Below are 23,462 nucleotides of genomic sequence, written 5' to 3'. Positions count from 1 at the left end.
GGCAATCAAAGTACAACAGTGAAACCCAATCAAAGAAGCGATTGCCAGAAATCAAAGTAAAAACTGTCCGCAGAGAATCGAATTCAATCAACCGCCCTTGAAATTTGCCAACGAATCGTATATAACCGACGATTTGCAGGCTCTATCTTTACCCGAAACTCTGTCGCTCTCTGTGAAAGCTTTTGTTTCCCTGTCTAGATTTTGAGCTCTGTCCTAACCATAAGCGATACGCCATGCCGGTGAGTTTCGATTTTTTTTTGCTTCTCTCTCTCTCTCTCTCTCTCTCTCTCTCTCTCTGTTTTTGTTTAATTTTTATTGAAGGATCTGCATGGTTGCTGGGAGAATTTAGGAAACAAATCGAAATCAAAGATTAACATAACTGTCTTTTAGGAATATTATAGTCGAGAATTTGTTCTGTTGTTTACAACTTGTTTTTCTCCTTTGTTTTTACCTCTTGGGATAAATTCTCCTGGGGATTAAAAATGCTTGAGGAATTATTCTGTCCATCTGCATCTTTTCGTTTCCTCAACATGCTTGATTGCAGAGAAAACGTGTGGTAGCACCGGAGAAGGAATTTTATAAATTTATATTCTAAGATCCCATCAAAGAGGATCCTCTTTTGGTTCAGCTTAAAAAACTATTTGCTTCTGTTTTCTTAAAGGTCAAAACCTATAATATTTTATTTTAATTTCTGATACATATATATATATATATATATATATATATATATATATTTAAATCTGTGGTCTTTTGGTTATAGATTATAGTAGTGTGGATGATTTGTTGGTTGCACGTTGCACATTCTTTATTAATGCATTATTGCCTTGCCTTGTAATGCTTATTGCAAAGCTCCACCATTGGTCTTTAAAACATCGCATTTGCCTAAGGCTTTGGAGAAAGATATGTATCTCCAACTTACAAGTTCTGTCTTACATGATTACTTCATTTTTTTGTGAATTGGGGTTACATTAAGTGAAGCAATACTAATCAGTTGCATATAATCATCGAAAGATCTAGCCAATTGGGACTTTTTTAATGTTATTGTATACTTCATTTATATGCACGCTTGGAGTTACAATTTTTTGTAATTTTTAAGACTGCCTTTGCCCTTGAATGTCATAGTGTATTCTTTTTGGATCAAGTTTAGATGAAAATTTCAGTATCAAGATTACAGCTCTCTTTATTTTCTCCTCTCTTTCTCCATCCTTCTTGTGGGTCTTTATGATAATTTGCTTAGTCAGTGGCTCGGAACCAGAATTCTGGCTTTGGGGGGTCTGAATTTCTATGATGATTATGTGTGTGCATGTTTGTATATATGTGTATGCATATGTTTTATGCATTTTGTTGTTATGTGTAAAAAATATATATTATAACTGTAATTTCATTCCATATTCATTCGATGTATGACACACAATTTTGATCAAACTTGACAAATAAATAAAAATGATCTACAGACGGACACAGTTATTCATATTTTAGAGACCAAACTTTTGGGTTCTTTTTTAAACTCATATCTTCATATTTTTTAAAATTTTATGGGTTTTTTTAATATATTTTTTAAGTGTCTATTTTCTGTTTTAAATTTAGGAGGAAAAATATTTAGAGTTTTAAAAAATGGAGAATTTTCGTTTCATATTTTGTTGGAGACTCAAGACTTTTAGATGAAATTAGACTTTTATGACACACAATTTTGATCAAACTTGACAAATAAATAAAAATGATCTACAGACGCACACAGTTATTCATATTTTAGAGACCAAACTTTTGGGTTCTTTTTTAAACTCATATCTTCATATTTTTTAAAATTTTATGGGTTTTTTTAATATATTTTTTAAGTGTATATTTTCTGTTTTAAATTTAGGAGGAAAAATCTTTAGAGTTATAAAAAATGGAGAATTTTAGTTTCATATTTTGTTGGAGACTCAAGACTTTTAGATGAAATTAGAATATTCTTTTCATATTTTTTAATAATCTTAAGAGCTTTTTAAAGTTTTTGAGGATAAAAAATTATTTTCTCTAATTTTTATTTAAGATTAAGTATAATTAATTTTTCAGGAGGCCAGGGAGGACATGGCCCCCTCTGGTCTCCACATAGTTTCACCACTGTGCATAGTAGTGCTCACTGTTGGGATTGAAACCTAGATGTACTTGAATGCCACTCCATGTTAGAGCGAATTGAGCTCAGGCTTGTAATTTCTCCATTAGAAGAGATTAAGGATGCCACATTTGTTATATGGTTTAGGCCTGGCTAGCCATAGAGGGTTAGTTCATTTTTAAGTTCAATATCTGTGTTGGAATATCTCTTGGATGATTCAACTTCATTTGCCATCAGGCCTTCCACTTTGTTGCCTGTAGAATCTTCAAGCTCTGGACATTTTAATTGACTTTGTTATTTTATGTTGCACAGTCCACTCATACTCATCTTGAGGTCCTGTGGAGAACCTTAATGAAAAAATAGATATATGACAGCAGATACTTTTCTCTTACTATGTGATTATATTTAGAGACTGCATTTGTGACCACAACTTTTGCATGCTACAGGATATTATTAACAGCTTTCTTTCTTCCTCATTCCACTTCTAAATATGCACCATCATTTGCTTGTGTAAAATCATCATTTGAAATTGTTGTGGTAAAGATGTTTAGTTAGTCTCTCATGCTCATTGGGGGAGAAAATTACGCATCCCTAATTGCACATGGTAGTACTATAGCCTTTGCATGATGGGTTCAGTTAAGTAAACCTGATAATGTGCGCAAAGTTCGAAGATGACCAACCCGGCATAACCAAGGTAGGAGATGGATTAAATTTTATATTGTATAATATAGCAGAGATGATGAAATTGAAGTCTAGCTCTTGATAGGTTATCATGTGTGCTAACATTAAATCCACAACCACCCCCCCCTTCCTCTTTTTCCAATTGTAGCTAAGAAGTCATCCTAATAATTTTCCTCTTGCTATCTTCACTTGCTCTTTTTTATTTTATTTTTATTTTTTTATTTATTATTTATTTTTAAAGAGACGAAGGTTACATGTCCACGAGTGATCCCTTCCAAATTTTATAAAAAAAACCCTCACTTATGGTGGAGGAATACCATGGTAACAAGCTACACACTTGGGATTTACAATATTCAATAAACCCATCCCAAATATCAAACATCAATGTTGGATATAAGAAAGTCCCAATTTATCCATACGAACTAAACCCCGAAGAAGACCTTCCAAATCTTCACCAATAAAATCAATGACTACTGTTAGCACCATCTTTACTAAGAAATCCGCCACCATATTTGCTTCTTTAAAATTGTGCTGAAATTGAACCTTAAGCAATCGAACAAGTTCCTTCACTTCCTCCCAATAATCCCATAGAAACCAATAACAACAAACACTTGAGATTAGCCATCCCACCACTACATTTGAATCGGATTCCACCAATAAATCTCTCAACCCAAGCAGCCTACATAATCTCAACCCATCAAGCAACGCTCTACATTCCTCAATTGCATTAGTAGCATGGCCATAGAAATGAGCAAAACAGGCTAGGACTTTTCCATGAGAATCTCTAATAATACAGCCCCCACCAGACAACCCCGGATTGCCACGAGCACACCCGTCCACATTTAACTTTAGTCTTCCTTCAACCGGCGGAATCCATGAAATAAATTTTGGCAACTTCATTTGAACCGGCGCTATTGTACAATGTTACTCCTGCAAAACTACATCATCATACAGGCCAATTTTTCTGAAGTGTTTGACATTGCTATTTCAAGGCCATTAACGTCACTTTAACAGCACGTATAATCACCCAACAATTAAACTTTTTATCCTCCATCCTAGCGGCACGCCTAGCCTTCCATAATTCCCAAGAAATAATGATAGGAAGGACACTATGAATCAAACCCCATCTGAGATCTTCACTTGCTGCCTTGCCTTAGTCGTCGTATTAGGAGTGACCATTGATTAAAAGAAACAAGAAAGAAAAGAAAAACAAAAGTTTCTGTTTAAGCTAATTACGAAAGATGAGGAATATAATTTACCCCCTTTAAGGCTACTTTGATTTTTATTTAAAATGAGGACCAAGATTGACCCACTTTAGGAATGTTAGATTCTTGCTAATGTATTTCTTACTCGTCCTAGTGCATATTTTTTGGTTCCTATTTTGAACCATCTAATTTTTTATGAACCTGATAATTTCTTATGAGTACCATAGATTTTGTTCTCTGAACAAAAGTTGATATATATAGAGAGGGGAGGATTAGAGTAATTGTTTGTTTGTGGATTTATATGGTAGCCCTTAATCTTTTGTCCTCTTAGGAGCCCGAATATATTCTTCTAGCGAGATTATTTTCTAGCCCTTAAATTGTTGTTGTGTTCTCAACTCACAGGAAAATTTATTCTACAATTATCTAACTGGTGATTCTGTTATGTGCTTTTTTGGTTTCTTGTCATTTCAGATGACAACAGTGAAAGTCAACAATATCTCCTTAGGTGCATCTGAGCAAGATATAAAGGAGTTCTTCTCATTTTCTGGAAAAATTGAATATGTTGAACTGCGAAGGTTGGTTTTCATAATCAACTTAGATATATCTGCATTTCTCCTATGCATGGCTACCAAAATGATGGAGAACGAAATGAACTGCCAAGCTTGCAAGAAGCTGCATGACCATAGAACTTTAGGCTTTGTTTGGTTTCACAGTTGAGATAAGATGAGATGTGATGAGATAAAAATTGAAAGTTGAATAAAATATTGTTAGAATATAATTTTTTAATATTATTTTTGTTTTGAGATTTAAAAAAATTGAATTGTTTATTATATTTTGTGTGAGAGTTTGGAAAAATTGTAATTATTATATGAGATGAGAGGAGATGATTTAGTTTGCGTAACCAAATCAGGCCTTATTTATTTTTTGCTCTCCTTCCTTGTGACCTAACAGAGCAAAAAATGATCACAGAGGCCGATGCTCTGATAAAGCTTAATTTTTTTGTCATGTTTTTTTCAGCGAGGATGAGAGGTCTCAAGTGGCATATGTCACCTTCAAGGAAACCCAAGAGGCGGAGACTGCTGTACTTCTTTCGGTACTATCACTTGAAGTGTCTTTTGAGTTCTTCTTCCTTGTTATTCTTGAATGTTTGCTGATTCTCTTATTTGCATTATTCAACGGTAATATCCATTTCCATGTGAAATAAGTTTTTCCCTGCTAATCTTCCCGGCTGACTTTACAGTACGCATGCCTAGTGTACACGTAGGGAAAGATAGTCGGGTTCTCGAATGTAGTACAAGTAATATTGATTTCTTTCTTGTGCAAAAATCATCACTTCTCTATTCTCACTACGAGTATTGTTAACCCTGAACCAATTGTTATTGTGGTTAATCTCACATGGGCACTGCACTGCCCTATTGATTGATGTGACTTGTGTTCTAGATGTGAATGAGTCGAATTACTTATCCCTCGGTCTATTAGTGAACTATCTCTCTAGGGATTGCGAAAGACGTTCCACTACCAAGCATGCTTTTTTGACCTTTTTATGCCGCCCCAACCGCCTCCTTTTTTTTTTTTAAAAAAATTAATTTTTTATATTTTTTTTAAATTTATTTTAAAAATTTTTTATTAAAGAAATCTAGATCTCTTGGTGCCACCATCTAGTTTCTTGGTTCTGAGATCCTCAAGTATCAAGAGTTTCTTCATTATATATAATTTTATTTTATGTCATTTGGCTGTTGAAGAGAGTAAATCTTCTTGCAATTTTACTCCAAGTTGTTCATGAGCATAAATAAATATTTTTATATTTCTATCTTCTTTTCATATAATGAATATATGTGGGGTATTTTTCAGGGGGCAACAATAGTTGATCAGTCTGTCACCATTGCTCTGGCTCCAGAATATGAGCTACCAGCCGCTGCTGCATCTGCACTGCCAACTGTAATGTTGTCTTCTATGCCCATCTTTAATATCATTGACAATAATCTTCCCTGACGTTATGTATTGTTGATTTGTTTCAATCTCATCAGGAAACAGACGACAAAAGTGGTGGTTCTGAATCTGCAATTCAGAAGGCAGAGGACGTTGTCAGCAGCATGCTGGCCAAGGGCTTCAATTTGGGCAAAGATGCATTAAACAAAGCAAAGACCTTTGATGAGAAGCACCAGTTCACTTCAACCGCCACGGCCAAAGTTGCTTCTTTGGACCAAAAGATTGGTCTCAGTGAGAAGGTTAGTGCTGGCACGATCTTAGTGACTGACAAAGTGAAGGAAATGGATGAGAAGTTCCTAGTTTCGGAGAAGACCAAGACTGCATTAACAGCTGCCGAGCAGACGGTGAGTAGTGCAGGATCTGCCATCATGAAGAATCGTTACATTCTAACCGGGGCTTCGTGGGTTACTGGCGCATTCAGTAAGGTAGCCAAGGCAGCTGGGGACGTGGGGCAGAAGGCAAAGGATAAGGTTTTAGCTGGGGAAGATCAGGGGAAAATTGTGGAAGGCTCTTCTCAGATCCACGAGTCTAACTCTCCAAAAGCTGCTGCTACAAAGGAACAACCATCCCAACCCGCACCTGCACAGGGATTGATCCTCTGAATCTGAGAAGTTAATGTAAATATTTGCATACAAACTAAAGGCCTTGTCGTGTTACAGAATAACAGTGCTTTGTAAGCATATAGTATTGTGCTTTCTGATAGTTTTAATGCTATGTATCATGTACTTAACATGGGACACCTGTTATATTTTTCCAGCATTCATTGTTTTTTCTTATATTTTCTCCTGACTCAATATCCTTTTGATGGCCAGTCTAAACATGTTCATGAACCTGCTTATGTACTAGAAATGAATCTTAAATATCAACGGCATTTTAATTTTGATGTAGACATGATCAATCTCAACACTGTTCTTTCTTGTAAGCTTTCTAGCTGTAACAACAGTTTCCAATTTATATACCAACTGGCCGGTGCATTGAATGCGTGTATCCCTACTCCCATTTGGATCTAAATCAAGGCTCCAACTTCAATAGGAAATAACACAGACAAAAACAAGAGTAAAACTAGAATTCTCTTCTCCGATTTGGCACCAGTACTGAAGATTGCAAACTCGAATGTTTTTTCCTGAACAATGAACCCTTTTCCAAAGGCCGCGCGTCGAAATCCTATCAAAAGTTAAGACTTCAATATAAGCTCAAACTTACAACAAAGATTGTTACAGGGATTTCTTTTGCAAGTCTTATATATATTTTTCACTATATGTATGAGTATATGCGACTCTTTTGTGACGGAATGTGATAATGTATTGCTTTCATTTATGGCAAAAATATGCTAATGCAACTATTTTTTCGATGATAGTTTAAGATCAACTGCAACGCTAAATTTCTCTGCAAATATCACACATTGCGAGGAATATTTTTGATCGACCAAAAAATACACTCGAGAAACGTTAATTACAGCCAGCATGTGGTAACAAAACATGCCTAAATGTCATTTACAACCAGTTATGATGTTACAAAATAGCATATATTAAAGAAAAGTTAATACATGAAAACAGCTGACAGTACCTAGCTATCAGAAAAAGGAATTACTACTTAGCAAAAAAAAAAAAAAAATTAAAAAGGATTGAAAGACAACAACATCTGAAACCATGAGAGATAAACTCAGTCATTAATGAAGCCACCAGGGAAGAAAAGAGAAGGGAAGGAAGGAATAAAAGTTAGAAATATAGCTTAAAAATATGCTTGAAAGTTATCATGATTTGTTAGCAATTGATCTAATCAATTGATGCAAGTATATTTGACCATGAGCTAATTACTTATCTGCCATCATCCAGTGCTTGCAAGACTTGGTCTTTCATGCTTTCGTATTTAGAAGTTGGGCGGGTAGAAGAAGAGTAGCCATTGCCAACATCGAGGCTAAATATGTCTGCACTGAGCAACTGTTCAGTCTCTTCTATATAGAGATATTCAGGCTTTCCCCACCGATGCTTTTCTGTAATTCTCAATCCCTCATGCTCCATTGCTAATTCCTTCATGGTAGGTCTTTCTTCCCCTTTTAATCTTAAGCACCTTTTTGCAAGGTTAGCAACTTCCTTCACCTCCTCAATACTTCCCTCACTTACAATATGATCGTCAATTATTTCAATTATACAATCTTCTTTTATCACAGAACTAAAATACATTGCTAGATTTCTATCACTTTCAGGCCTATCAAAAGAAAGTGCCTTCTTACCTGTCAATAGCTCTGCAACAACAACACCAAAGCTATAGACGTCACTTTTTTCCGTTAGTTGGCTAGTATGGAAGTATTCTGGACCAAGTACCCAAAAGTTCCTTGCACCAATGTTGCTATGTGCGTATGATCAAGAGGGACTAGTCTTGAAGCTCCGAAGTTAGACATTTTTGCTGAGTAGTTTTCATCTAGAAGTATGTTTGCAGTTTTTACATCTCTATGTATGATTGGCATGGAAGTTGTTGAATGCAGGTATGCAAGTGCTCCTGCAATTTCTGATGCTATCTTCAAATGCGTTTCCCACGAGAATGAGGATGATAAGCTTTTGTTATGAATGTAGTAAAAAAGAGTCCCATTTGTGATAAATTCATAAACCAGTAAAGGAAATTTTGTTTCTAGACAATAACCTAATAGCTTAACCACATTCCTATGACTAATTTGGGTAAGCACAATCACCTCATTTATGAATTGTTTAATTTGGCTCTGATCACAGATTTTTGATTTCTTAATGACAACCACTTTGTTGTCTGGTAATACTCCTTTGTAAACAGTTCTATAGCCTCCTTGGCAGAGGACTCTACTCTCATCATAGTTGCCAGTAGCCTTTTCAAGTTCTTCTGCGCTAAAGATTCTTGTTGTCTCCATGCATGTACCTGTGTAACTCGAAAGTTTTTGTTGTAACATTAAGCCACCGTTTTTTTTGAAAGAATGTCTCTTTGAGCTTTATAAGTTGTCTTCTTTTCAACCCCCAATAAACCCAAGAACCTTCCACAAGTCGCACCGAGATGATTATTCCGATACCTGCACATGATGTTCAGATACAAATTTTAATTAATAAACCAAAATGTTTAAAATTTCAATCTTTATCTTTCCTAAAGAAACTTTCAATTCTAGTTTAAGTCCATATGTTATCTCTATTACAAACGATTCAAATTATTTGCAAGCCAAACAGGTAGCATATGTATTATATAGAGAGATGGCACATTCAAGGTTAGAATACACACACATTGACACATATAGAAGGAGGGAGAGGGAGATCAGACATATAGTAAAATTAGTCATCATCCTTCAATCAGTTCCTATCGTCACATCAAATGATTAAAAAACTGTTATTTTTTAGTACTCTATATAAACCATTTGGTGTCGCGCGCGTCGGGAGAAGACGATAAACAGGTTGATAAAAAATATTATTCAATTGGAAATGATGAATCTGGCGAGAGCTTCCTTTCAGCTTAAAACCTTAAAGTTGAAATTTCTAGTTGGCAAGAAGCCCATGATGAATTTTAGTTTTTCCTTGCCTTTGGGGACCTCGTCCTCTTATATATGGAGATCACAGAAATGGAGCCATCAAACTCAAAAATTACACAAGCAAACCCAAGAACATGGAGATCTCAAATCATAGAGCCATGGCCAGAGACCCACCATTGCGGCATTGGGTCTCAAATTATACCATGGCACATAGAGCCTACGGCTTGATAGAAGAAAAAAATTAAGAAGAAATTAGGAGAAGGAGAAGAAGAGAAATTATGAGATGGGAATCGAAGAGGCAAAGGCTGAGAAATGAGAGAGAAGAGACGAATAAGAAATAAGGAGAAGAAAGACGGCGAGAGAGGTGGGCAGCTTCTTATACATATAACTAGGGAGCCGGCGGAATACTTTTCCGCTACCCGACCGGAGATAACTAGTACGCTAGGATTGTTTGCCGTTACCCTATGAGTTGAGCAAAGTTGGTAGACAGGATTTCTTAATGTTGCTATGAAAAATCTTGATCAACCATCTGATTTGTACGTATGGAATAAAATCTAAGAATTTATATATATGTGGTCCAGTATTATCTTAATTAATTCTTAATTAAGTAATCCATATTCCATATTTGTAAGATGGTGTATATAAGAGGACGCGCGTCAACAAAAAAATTGGAATAACATATTACAATGATGATTGATGCAATTCTTATCTACTTACCCATCGCAATAATTATTGTCCAAGAGTGTCTAGCTTTAGGAATGCAGCCATGTATCTTCCCATCGCCTTCGTAGCCACGGGGACAAGTACATGCGAAACTCCCAACAAGGTTGACGCATTTTGCCGATCCATTGCGGAATTGAATTAGTATACTAGAAAAGGTCGATGTTTGACCAACAATTGCATGTCAGCTGGTTTATATTTTGCCATGCATGCATTCATTGATCACAATATCTCAAGATACAAGTGAAAGTATTCATCAGGCTCAATAAGTTTATGTCAAATCGATTGACAAAAAAATAAGCATGATCTGCAATCAGTTTTCACCTTAATTTGGTGGTAAAGCTGTGATCATACAAAATAAACTATGAATATGCCTCGAGTGATCGAGAACAAAATAAAATACCATTCATTTTGTAAAATCATCAGTTTTATATCAACAAAAATCCTTAAGTTTTGAAAATCATGAGTACTTATATGGATTCCGAAATGATTCTTTTAAGCTAGCTATACTATACGTACCTTGGCAACCATGAGGGAGGTAAGGGTTTCCATCATAACCCTCTTCGCAGTTGCAACGTTACCCATACCCATTATTATCTGGATCATAACATGCGCTGTTCCCTCTGCATATGTAATCTGACTCTCTCTGAGCATCTTCACATGTTTCATGACCGATTGCCCAATCAAGAACCATTGGATTGGTTGAAAAGTTTTGCAGGCTTTCAAGATAATTGGAGGAGAAGTTGAACTGGCCTTGTTTAGCAACAAAGGCATAGCTACATGGATTGAAGCTCTGTACAGTAGTGTGATTGTAGTAGCTCCGTGCTTCCAATGTGAAATTCTTCAGTCCTTTTGGAATCTCAAGCTGGCAACACCCTATTCCAGAGCAAGATCCATTGATAACATTCCTCATACTTTGGCATGTTGAAGTGCAGCCGATGGAGAAGGGTTCGTTATTCTGGAAAGCATTGAGGAAGGCGTTAGTGTCACAGCCGACAACGACGAACTTGTTTTGGGTGTGGGAAATGGTGATGGTAGGGGATCTCAGAAAGGCAATGTCTGCATGCCCAAGAATACCGCTCGAGTTAGGGAAACACTGGTGGGCTATGTACATCAAGATGTCAAGCTGACCGTGGACAGAAATGTTGGGGACAACCAAATTCTTTCCGATCAGAGTTTGGGGTTGGCCGGAAGATCCAGATTCGTTACGGGTGACGGAAAAGTAATCATTCAGGTAGCAATCTTCGGTTATGCCAAATGGATATGGAATTTCAACATCTCCACATCGGTCCCGACAGTTAGGCTTGGCTACCTCAGGAGCTGCTGCTGCGGTTGCCATTATTCCTGATAATATCACACAAACCCAGATTACTTTCATAAGCATCCGGCCGTCCAAAACCATTGCCTAGCTCCCGGCCAGAACTATTTCTGAGCTGAGAATTCAAGTCTTCCTTGTCCCTGTCTGCAAGATTTTCCTGAAAAATTTGACCTTTTACAGTCGTACGAGAGGAGGGTCAAGTACCAAGGCACCGGCTGTCAAGAATTGGATTCATGTTACATCAAATTACCCGCTCAAGGGGGCCGGCACAGGTGGTGGGTTTTGAGTCTTAACATTAAAGAATATTTGAATAATGATGTTGATGTTTGAATGATGATGTGATGTAAAAGTCTTAAAATAAAATTATTATATTTATAATAGAATTATAATGTTAAAAAAAAGGGACTAATTTCTAAACCCTAACATCAGAATTGACGGTCTCACGATCTATTGGAAGTAGTGAGGCCAATCAACTTCCCTTTATATTTAACAATATTAATACTGCATGCATGGGGACATAATTTGCGGCCTCTCGTCCTTAATTAGCACCTGATCATCTAGTAATATAAACCAGAATGTCGCTATATTCGAAACAAGTAATTAGAATTGTCTCTTTGGGATCATCGATCGCTCATTTTGCAATGTCCCAAATTACAAAAAGTTACAACTTGCATCTTAATTAAACAATTAAGTTTTGATTAATTTGCATATATATCGTAGTTTAATTATGGCTAAAAGGTTATGTTACTGTTTGATAACCACTCTTAATAAAGAAAATTGTTCTTAAGAATGGGTTTCAAGAAGTATTTTACCAAACATACAAGCCACAGTATCGTTTCTTGAAAGTTCTTTTCCCAAACTCTTTAAAATAAGCGTCCATTAATGGAGGGAGCTTGCCGCATGATCCGAGGTGGACATGTAGGTTTTCCCTCCTCATGTGCGGTCACCATGCAAGTCGCAATGAGGGGAGCCCCCTTGGGCATGGTGGTTGCACGCACTGGTGGTGGAGGAGATTACCTTGTGCACTACAAGAGATATTTCCATTTTTTGTAACGGATAAAGCTGTCACAAGAAAATTGCAAACTGTTGCAAATTTGTTTTGGTGATCCCAAAACCTTTCTTTAACCCGCACAATAATCTTGTCACGAAATATTAGATTTTTTGATGGTTTTGTTGCTTAACCGTCACAAAAAATTAAGGATAGAAATATATGACGCGACCCATAAATCAAACACGAACACAATATAGAATTAGTGAGTTTGAATTTGATGGTAATAAAATTCGATTAAAAACGAATTGATCCATTAAGACATAATTTACAAACGGGTTATTAATGAATCTATCTACTTAACATGAAACCAAGCCGTTATTAACCCTTTTATATTTTTACTCACAAGTTTTATTATTGTTGGATTGTAATATATTAATATTTTTCAATATGCACATATTTTTACTGTACGTTAGGATTGTAATTTTGAATCTATATTCATATATATTGTTTGGGTTCCATATATAAAAACTGGTACACAGGTTTATAAAAAAAACTCCAACCTTAAGTAAAGATTTTTTTTTTTTTTAAAAGGTAATTAGTTCTTTCTAGCTTTATTTATTTTTGAAATAAAATTTAGATTTCATTTTTTATATATTTTTATTATTATAGACCATGTTCAATTCATTAGTATTATGGTTTTCAACATGACTTGAAAAAAATTTAATAAAATATAGAATTTTATATAAAAAAATTATGCTTTTCAACAATTTTTTTTTCCTTGAAAAATTGTAATTTAATATAAGCTTTTAGATAAGCTTTTTAACATTATTTTTTTCTTGAAAAAAATTTAATATTAACATATAGGCTTGTGTAAAAATAAAAAAAAACTGAGTACAGTTTGAAACCTAGATTTCTAGGTTTTAAAAACCTGATTACATTCAGGTTCCAGCCCAAGTTATAACCCACACTAAATTGGTTTAGGTTTCGAGCTGGATTTGAAACATAGGTTCTGGCGGGTATATTCGAGTACTCGGGTCTGGGTGAATAGTCATATCCCCAAGTTTAGAAACCCCAGTTGACCAATAGACATGGTTGCATGAACTTTGAAAGGTTAAAGGGCATAGAAGAAGACTAGTTAATGTGAAAATTACTCGACTCAGGCCAAATGTTTCAAGAACAACAGGAAACAAAGTGACTCAAACATAAGGATATAAATATATAGATGATCAGTTGTTGTTAAACTAAGATTAGAGTTTATTGGAATCATATCCAAGTAACTGATCTACTATGCTAATTATTGTTATTAAGAGATCAGTATGAAGATGTGTTGCAACAATGCAATAAAATATATATCAGCTCTCCATGTAACTGAGTTGGATCTATTTTATGAACTCTCCATGTAAAAGCACGAAGTGCAAAAAAAGGTCTTACATCCAGTTCAAGATTGTTCACTTCCTCATAGAGTCATAATTGATAAGAAAAATACAAGGTACACATTACAATGATATAGAAATGAATATTTGATAAATCATTGATCTAGCACATCATTAAAAGTATCTAACATGTAAAACTAATCATATGAAGACGGTATCATCCATAGTATATTAGCATAATGACCCCATTATATATCTCCAATGTTGTTTTGTTCATTCACTTCATCTGTCCAGCAGAGAGTGGTCATCATTTTCAAGTGTGTAATTGAACATGAGTCATGGTTTTTCTTGATCAGTTGATCAAAATTTTGAGAAAATCTAGTGCAAAACAGCCTAAACCTCTTCGTTTATATGGTTGAGCTGTGCCTGCAACTGTTCTCACCCAAACCTTTCTTATGTTGTTTCTAAAGGCTGAGTGAATCAATGCTCTGAGGTATACCTATGTGACGCTCCCAAATTCCCACATACAGACACTGGGAAATCGAGACGTTCAGATGATGACAACACGGGTCACTACTCTATCGACGAGTGCCAAATGTGTGTATAAGCAACAAATGTGCAAAAAGAAACACGCGGCAGATAGCAAAGTCATAAACTAAGTACTAGAATTTTTTTTTTAGTTTAATACAAAACTGTTCAAAACATACATAATAAAATATTACAAACCACAGATATTGTTTTCAAACCAGCTACAAGGCATAAACTCCAACTCAAAACTCCGGCGGAGCCGCCTCCTCGGGCTCAGCCTCCTCCTCCTCCTCGAACTCTGCACCAAAATCTATGGTACCAAAAATAGTGCCACAGGTAAGCAAGATCTAAACGCCACTATATAAAAGTATATTAAACTCAAAAATCTGCATGAAAGAATGCAAATGCTCATGTCCCACAAAAACCACATTTTTCCACGCACGACAGAATCCCATTTGGCCCAAAAACATAACCTTTAAAACCAGTCCTCGCCATTATCCCAAATAATGGCCCAAATCAAAACCACCATTTTTCCAGAAAATGGATCACATAGCCTTAAACCAACCCTCATCATTTTCCTAGAAAATGACCCGTAACCAAAACCATAAAACCGATCCAATTATTGCATGCACCATGATCTCCCCTAGGGATCATCCGCACACTCTAGCTCCTATGCCACACTGCAGGTAATGTCTACGCGTGTGACACCTAAACGAGCGATGCCCAGTACTCGCGCCCAGCGCCTCCCTGGACCAGGCCATCCTCTAGTCCCCGCCACTCTAGGGACCACGGAGTTGACACGACAGCGTTACCGTATCGTGCGATCCATTCGTCTCCCAGCGACAACCCAGGAGATGTCACTCAGTATTAACCACTCCCGAGTGATCAGAGGAGTTCCACCGAGATAATACCCCATCCCGGCTTGGGGTCGTGATACACATGCACCCGAAAATCCATTTACACGAATAAAACCAGATTTTCTCAATTTAAATAAAATGCACGTGAATGCACCATGTAAATGCAACCTCAAGGCACAAATAACCAACCAATCACAAAATAACAAAACCAATCAATTCCGTCCTCAATCCATCCGACCCCCGAACTCCTCAGATTCAGTCCGGAATCAACCAACCAACAGTCAAATAATTATTGTAAGAGCAAAATATATTTAAATCTAAAAGTAGAGTTTGAAAAATACTTACAACGCTATACGGTATTTTTTGAAAGCTTACGACGTTGCAAACGGCGGAGAAAAAACAACGTAACAGTGTATTTTACACTGTGGCCGTGGGTAGTAAATTACTCACTTTCGAACGGGGACAAGCCAAGACACGAAATTGATAGGGAATGGTCTAGGGATGTTTATGAAACTAATGGAAGTGAGCTTTGGCCGTGGGTGGCGGTGGAAACGGCGGTGGAAGTGCAAAAAGGGGCTGAACGGAGTTGAGCTCGTGGGAGCTGCTCCGGCAACGGATCGGGGCCGAAAATGGGTGGGTTAGGTCGGCAAGAGGTAGGGGAAGAAGTGGTAAAGAGATGGTGGCCGGAGGTGGAGCAATGGCGCCGGAAAAGACTCAAAACCGTGCGGAAAGAAAGGGCTATAGGGGGTTAACGGTGGCTCGGATGGAGGTGATTTTTGGTGGAGGTGTTCATTGGATGAAGGGGAGTCGGAGGGTGGTGGCTGTGTTGGTCATGTCGGCCGGTGGCGGCAGGTTTGGGTGGTGAACAGTTTGGTGGCAGGTTTGGGTGGTGAACGCTCGGGGAAGAAGGAAAGAGAAGAAGAAAAGAAAGAAAGAAGGAAAAGAAAAAAACGAAAAAGAAGAAAAAAGAAAAAGGAAAAAAGAAAAGAAAAGAGAGAGAAAGAAAATGAGGTCCAATCTCACTTCCAGAATCCAAAAACTGACCCGACGAAAGCAATTTTAAAAACCATAAAACGACTAAAATAAATTAAATACCACATCAAATAAAATAAAACCAATTTAAAATACAATACTTTAAAATAAAAAAACTACTATATTAATTAAATTAAAAAGCTCATTCAGTTAAAATACACGTAAAAATGGTCATCACAACCTATGTCCTATGCTTTCCACTTCCTCCAGTTGGATGGAAATAGGGATGGGTACTCTTAATCAACCCAAGGCCGCTGGATGGAAACTGGGATGGATCTTAATGTAAGCATATTAATTAGGATATTAATTAGGATAACTGAAGAAAAGGAAAAGTAATGTAAGCATATTAATTAGGATATTATACTCTAGAATAGCTTACGCCATGTTCCAGTTATATATATGTATAATAATGCATTACATATTAATTTAGCGTTGAGGAAGACATCAAAAGATTTTATTTGCAACCAAGTTTTTCACATACACGTCCCAAAAAAAATTAAAAAATGGCACATCTCAGATTTTAACGAGTTCCAAAATTTAGAATGACATACTAAAATAAATGAATATATCTCAAAGGATTGTTTTTTGATGCATAATTGTCATATTTGGGGCATGCATATTATACTAATAAGAGAACCCCGTCCGCTGATCTATCAAAGCACAATCCAAAAGCCAATGCAAAAACAAAAACTGAAAAGCGTGCAATTGGTTTAAGGAAAATGTATGCCATATGAGTTTACTCCCTGCCGTTTATGTATTTAATTTTTTTTAAACTTTTTTTCTTTACTTAATGATTAAGGAAAGGACTTTTAGTGTATTGGTGTATTTTTTTTAAAAAATATTTAAAAATGTTATAAAAAGTAAAAAAAGAAAAAGAAAAAAAAAAGAAAAAGGAAAATTTATAGTAGTGGGCACGCCCATGCAACTGTCAAAGCTGGGTGATACACTAGCACCTTGCATCCTTGATTTAATTAATGACAAGGAGAACACCAAACTATGGCTTTCCAAATACCAAACACAAAAAACGCAAATATTAGAAAAGAACATCGATATCGGGAAAGGAACATTTTCAATTAATAAATCGTAAGATTTACAACAATAATTGATCACAAAAAAATTGGAGCCAAAAAATACCGTGATTCCCCATTTCTAACCACTTAATTCCCCATCCGAACTCGCTGCGAGGTTCAAGTGCTAAGGGAATTGCATCAAAAAAGCAGTGTAAAATAACTTTATAATTAGCATGTACGGAGATCTATGCTAATAGATCAAACATGCATGCAGGAAATAATGTAACGAGGGTGGAGAGTAAGAGAGGGATTACATTTCTCAGGTAATCCACTGATTCGATGATACCATCATGAAGTGTTAATACGCTGATCTTGACCTATGATTCCATTCCTGTTTGAGAATCCGAGAATCTCTAGACTCTCATCCATTTTGTTGCTTAGATGTCAAAGGAAAAATTATAAAATGCCCTAGCTTTAGTGCGGTAGTTCATGAAGATCGACTGGTCGGACGGTAGATCATTGAATTTGTATGACCAACGCCCTAGCTTTAGCTCTTTGAATTCAAGCACATGCTGCTTTTAATTGCATAGAGGCCTTAAATAGAGCCAAGAAGAAGTTTAAGCATGGATTTAACCTTACTCCACTTGCCTTTTTATAATCAAACGATATAAATGAATATAATCTCTACAGATTTTATATTTAATTATTTTTATTTCTCCTAAAATTTAGAAACCAAATGGCCGTTATTAACAAGGCATGGCCGTATGACCTTAGCTTGTCGGGTCTAGCTCTAATAAAGTCGTAAAAAACTATTTCTATTCATTTTTTCTATAAATTGATCGGTAAAAATTATGAACACAAGACGTTATTGAGTAAAAATCTAAGAGCATGGGCATTGGATTGGTTATCCCAATTTTCAAAAATTAAAAAATATATAACTTTTTTTACTTATAGCTAATAACTCAAAACTTGAAGTCTATATTGGATTAGCCATCCCATTCTCTATAATAATAAAATATTATTATTTTTTTATCATCTATATTTCTTTAATAAATTTTATTTTTTAAGTACTTTTTAATTTTATTTTCATAATCTCCAATAACCTCCAAAAATCATAATTATTTTCATTTTCACAATCTAACAATCTATAATATAACAATCTCATATGTACATAGATGGTAAAATCTCATATGTAAATAAAATTCTCATATGTACAATCCAACATATAACAGCCCTACATGAAAAAATCCAACGTTGATTACATGAGAAAATCCAACACTAATTACATGAGAAAATCCAACGCTTCTTTGGAAAGCGGGCAGAGCAAGTTGACCGGCAATGCTAGTGATCTGAAATTGTTGGAGGTAAGCAGACTAAGGTAGGTAGCAGTAGGGTTCTCATGTAGAGATGAAAATGAACCTAGTGAGGTTTTTGCTTTCCTGATTTTCCTGGGCATCAATGCATCTATTTTAGAAGCTTTTACTTGGTTCATGTTATCAAAAGAAAAAATACGAGCTCAGAGAAGTACACCACCCATGGGTGCTTCATGTTTTATAGATGCACTTCATGTTTTATTAAATCTTTTACATCTTCAATTCATCCTTTTTTGTGGGGCTTGCACATTGTGAATCATGAGGTTCTTCTGATGAGCAAAAAGAAAAAAAGAAAAAAAAAAGGAACAAAAAAGACAAAAACATTACAAAAATACAAAGAGAAGAGAAAGAGTAGGAACATGAAGGAAGACCAAGTCTCTCATGTTCTTCAATGGGAAAAGTGGTTCAGAAAACACAATCTTGAAGCATCCATTGCAAATTTCACACCACAAAGAAGTTGCAAAGGGCTTGTTCATAATTTACTGAGAAGTAAAACCCAATTTTTAAAACAATTGATTGGAGATTGTCATCAATTTTCAAGCTGTAAACCAAATGCTATGATTTCTACTTACTTGAAAGCATCATTTTAGAATAGTCTATTTCGAGTAATAAAAATGGACTCCATTTCGAGTTAGCCCTATAATGCTTAGAAAATAAGCACGAACAAACAATTAGTTTTTTAATAAGTGCCAACAAGCAATCCATGATGTGCACCTAGCCAAAAACATCTCATGCTAAAGAAGAAACTTGGTTAAGGTCATAACTACCCTTACACCAAACATAAGGTAAATTTTTTGAAACAATAAGTTACACTAAGTAACATGGTACTAGGAATGACAGCCATCAAAAAAAGCCCAACTAATTCAACAACATGAAATAGAACTTCTATGCTGTATATAACAGCAAGTCAGCTATCATATAGCCAAGTTATTATTTTCAATATCCAAATATAACACAAATAACTATCCCTATCATGCTCTAATTTCACCTATTTGGTTTGCTGCATCATGGATCCAAAACTACACTCAAGTTGATTTTGCTCTACCTTTTTATTTAAATTTTCTCTCTTGCAAGTCTAGGTTATATAAACAACCATTTAAATTTTGCTATCTTGCAAGTCTGCTGCATCATCTCATTGTCCAATATCATCATACATACTATATGGTAACCCGTATGGTGCAATGAAAAAATCCAATTCAACCCACTACTGTGTGCAAGTCTAGGTTATACAAACAACCATTTAAATTTTGCTCTCTTGCAAGTTTGCTACATCATCCCACAGTCCAACATCAACATACGTATTATATAGCAACACACATGGCACAATGAAAAAACCCAATTAAACCCACTACTGTGTGCATACATATTCCACAAAAAAACCTTAGACAGTGAATATTGAGCAAAAAAGAAACCTCATTTTCACTCAATACAAATTAAACCTAAGAGTAAGAGAAGAAGAGAAAATTAAAGCTGTGAGACTTGATTTTGAGATGGGGCTTCGACTTGAGAAGGGGCTTTAGTGTGAGTAGTGCCAAGGAGGAGTTTCGATGTAAAGAAGCTAGGGATAGGGACGAGCCTTGCTGTGCTGGAGAGAAGGAGAAGAAGCTGAAGCCTTGTTGTGCTGGAAAGAAGCTGCCGACAAAGTGAAGGAGAGTAGGAGAAGAGGGAAGGAGCCATGCTGGAGAGGAGGAGAAGAAGCTGAAGCCTTGTCGAGATGGAGAGAAGTTAGCGATGGAGAGAAGGAGAATAGGGAAGAAGTTGTGCTGGAGAGAAGGAGTAGAGGGGAGGAGTTGTGCGGGAGAGAAGGAGAAGTACGCGGGAGAGAAAGATGAAAGACGAAGAAAGAGCCATGGGAAAGGTTTTTGTGCATAATATAATAAAAATAAATTTGACCTTGCTACAAATCATTTCATATTTGACTAGTAGGATAAAATTACTGTAGCTTATATCTTAGATGAATTTAGTTTGACTAATTCAATGTAGGCCAATGCCAGTGCTCTAATAACTAATTTTGTGATTTGAGAAAAAGTTTCTCAAATATACCTAAAAGTATCCTATTATTAGATAGCTTTATAGTCTTTTTCAAGGAATGCTCAAATGGTACAATAATTTAATATCTTCTGAACCTAATGGGGCATATAAAAATTGTTGATATCCGATTCAATTTTCAATTTTTCTCACAAAAAATTATAAATCTCTTACCAATCTTGAAGGGTTTCATACCAAATACGTACATCCCATCCACATGTGAATTGATGTCAGGATTATTTTCATGGATATAAACTAGCAAAACACTACAAAAAACTCTCTCTCTCTCTCTCTCTCTCTCTCTCTCTCTCTCTCTCTCTCTCTCTCTCTCTCTCTCTCTCTCTCTCTCTCTCTCTCTCTCCCTCTATATATATATATATCCTATCTCCACCTGATTTTCGTAACCAAACAATATAATTATTTTCACGGATTTTGTATTTAATTATTTTCACTACAAGAAAACTACTTAATTGTGGTTAGCTATTTTCTGCGAAAATAATTATAGTAACACAAGAAAATCTTAGAAATTACAACACAACACATGATTAATGTAAAATATAGCAACATGGTCTGTAGATGCTTGAAGAACATGCTACAACACTTTTTTGGGTGGAGGGAAGGGGCTTTTATTTATTCACAATAAAACCATACATCATTTCATAGTTCAAGAAATTGCCCCCTAAAATCATACAACATTTTTTGTAGAAAATAGTCAGAATCAAATAGGTAAAACTTCATGTATAGATCAGAGAGTAAGAGAAGGGCGGAGATGGGCTACTTACTTTTCTCCAGTCAGGTGCAACAATATTACAATCTGGTAACTCATTGATTCGATGTGATGTTGATATGCAAGGGATTTGAACCAAATATTTTGGAAGTCTTTTCTCTTTTTCTTAATACATTTGTTGGGATTCCTTCCATCAATGTATAAATCCATTCTTCTGTAAAATCTAGGTAAAGAAAATCCTCAATAAGTATAAACAAGAGGAGAAAGTACCAAAGAAGCATGTAATTAAGTATGAGAGGGGCTAGGATTCTTCATATTGAAGAATTCCAAACAACCTCTAGAGAGAGCGGCTAGGGTTTCTTTTCTATGCATACTTGATGCTCTGAAGGGCATATTTATAGAGTTTGTAGGTGAGTATAACCGCCCTTGGTTTCTCTATGGCAGGCCATATTTACATAATTATCCCTATTTAATAAACAAAATTTTATCTAGCTAGAATTGTAAATTATCACATTTTTTAAAAATATTTTATTAGGGGTGGCAATTCGTATACGCAGGTTGTATTCATGTCGTGTTAAGTCAAGATCATGCAACCATATCGATTGACTCAAACATGATCTGTTAAGCTAAATGTGTCATATATTTAAACCCTAACATGACCCATTTAAATAACGAGTTGTGTCATGTCCTGTCATTCATTTTGACCCATTTAATAACTCTGGATCAACATGACACTACTCATTTTAATTTGTTTCATGTAAATACGTTGAACTACCTACATAAACCATTTAACCCAATTAACATAATTTCGCTTAAAATTTAAAATCAATATCTTTTAGTAGCTACAACATCTTAAAAGAAAAAACAATCAGACTACCTACTAACAAAAAATATCAATATTTTTTAGATTTTAACCTGTAATAAAATCAATACTATAGACAAAACAATAAGAAATATGAGTATGGGTCTAGAATTATAATCTCAACAATAAAAACATAAGCATATTGAGAAAAATCAATATTACAATCAAACAAAGATAAAATTTAATTAAGAAATAAAATTTAAAAGAGTTATTGTGGGTCGATTTCAGGTTAAGCAGGTTGACTTATTATTGGCTCATTTATTAATTGTGCCTTAATGCGTCAATCTGTTTTGACACAAACCTATTTATATTAAACTCAAACTAGCAAATTTTGTGACATGTTCGTATTGAATTAATGGGTCACGTCACGTATTGCCAAACTTATCTTTTATCAGAATTTAATATTGTTGACAAAATTTGATATTATAAATTATTAGAAAGTAATAATCCATAATAAACGTTGACAGATTTAACAATTTGAATTATACATTAAAAAAATTATGTTAGAACAAAAGTATAATAATCCAAGAAAAATATTATTTTATTATAAAATAATTATTTTTTAGTTGTGTCTGTACTAAGACTCGAGAATAACTAAATACAACTGTTGAATGAATAGGTATTAATTTGTGAGAAACATAAGTTTTTCATTAATGTTAATATTTGAATAAGTAACTTATATATTGAAAACACTCCCCAGAAAGTTTTAACCTTATTTGGACATTGATATCCACTCATCTTCTGAATAAGAAGAAGAGTTTTGATATGGACATAATTTACATCTGTAACAAATTGAGATCTATTCCCACAATGGTTATATTCAGTGATTGTTTTGTTTTTCCTTCAACCAGATTATAGATACTTTAGGATAAATATATTCTTTTTTCGATAACGGTAATTATAAATCTTCATAGTCCAGACAAAAATGTTAAGATCTTTATCCAAAAATCATATCAGTTCATATCTTATTTATACCACATTTTAAAGAAATACTGTTAATAAATTTATTACCAATGGAAATAGGTGAAACGTTTATAGTAAGTTGTGATGTTTCATTCCTAATTAATTTATTGAAAGGCTCCTAAGATCTCCCTTTCCATTTTTTTTTTCTAAGCAAGCAAATTATCATTCAGATAATGAACAATGAGATACATGAGGAGGGGGTGGGCTCTCCAACAAACACCCCATTATA

General features: G+C 35.2%; 1 protein-coding gene, 1 long non-coding RNA gene and 1 pseudogene across 2 annotated transcripts; 1 reads left to right on the top strand and 2 right to left on the bottom strand.

Moving 5' to 3' along the window:
* LOC122313742 (binding partner of ACD11 1-like) lies at positions 1 to 6,748 on the top strand. The gene is made up of 5 exons (XM_043128955.1): positions 1 to 239; positions 4,453 to 4,556; positions 4,999 to 5,074; positions 5,833 to 5,919; positions 6,009 to 6,748. Exons 1-5 carry the CDS (start codon positions 234 to 236, stop codon positions 6,570 to 6,572), a joined length of 837 nt encoding a protein of 278 aa, XP_042984889.1. The 5' UTR covers positions 1 to 233; the 3' UTR covers positions 6,573 to 6,748.
* An 886-nt stretch (positions 6,749 to 7,634) lies between these two features.
* Positions 7,635 to 11,737, bottom strand: LOC122312589 (annotated as a pseudogene).
* A 6,711-nt stretch (positions 11,738 to 18,448) lies between these two features.
* LOC122314216 lies at positions 18,449 to 21,753 on the bottom strand. Its single transcript, XR_006243643.1, has 2 exons — positions 21,464 to 21,753; positions 18,449 to 18,728 (listed from the first exon to the last, which is right to left on the bottom strand). It is a non-coding gene; the product is annotated as an uncharacterized LOC122314216 (long non-coding RNA).
* Between the last annotated feature and the right edge of the window lie 1,709 nt (positions 21,754 to 23,462).

This window comes from Carya illinoinensis, chromosome 6 (genome assembly GCF_018687715.1).
Source record: "Carya illinoinensis cultivar Pawnee chromosome 6, C.illinoinensisPawnee_v1, whole genome shotgun sequence".
Classification (NCBI taxonomy): domain Eukaryota; kingdom Viridiplantae; phylum Streptophyta; class Magnoliopsida; order Fagales; family Juglandaceae; genus Carya; species Carya illinoinensis.
This window is presented reverse-complemented; position numbering and strand designations above follow the sequence as displayed.

What these genes read in the sequence shown, in the direction of transcription:
- LOC122313742 (XM_043128955.1), top strand. An exon ending in GAATATGTTGAACTGCGAAG is followed by an intron (nt 4,557 to 4,998) that starts GTTGGTTTTCAT and finishes TGTTTTTTTCAG; the next exon opens with CGAGGATGAGAGGTCTCAAG. An exon ending in CTGCATCTGCACTGCCAACT is followed by an intron (nt 5,920 to 6,008) that starts GTAATGTTGTCT and finishes CAATCTCATCAG; the next exon opens with GAAACAGACGACAAAAGTGG.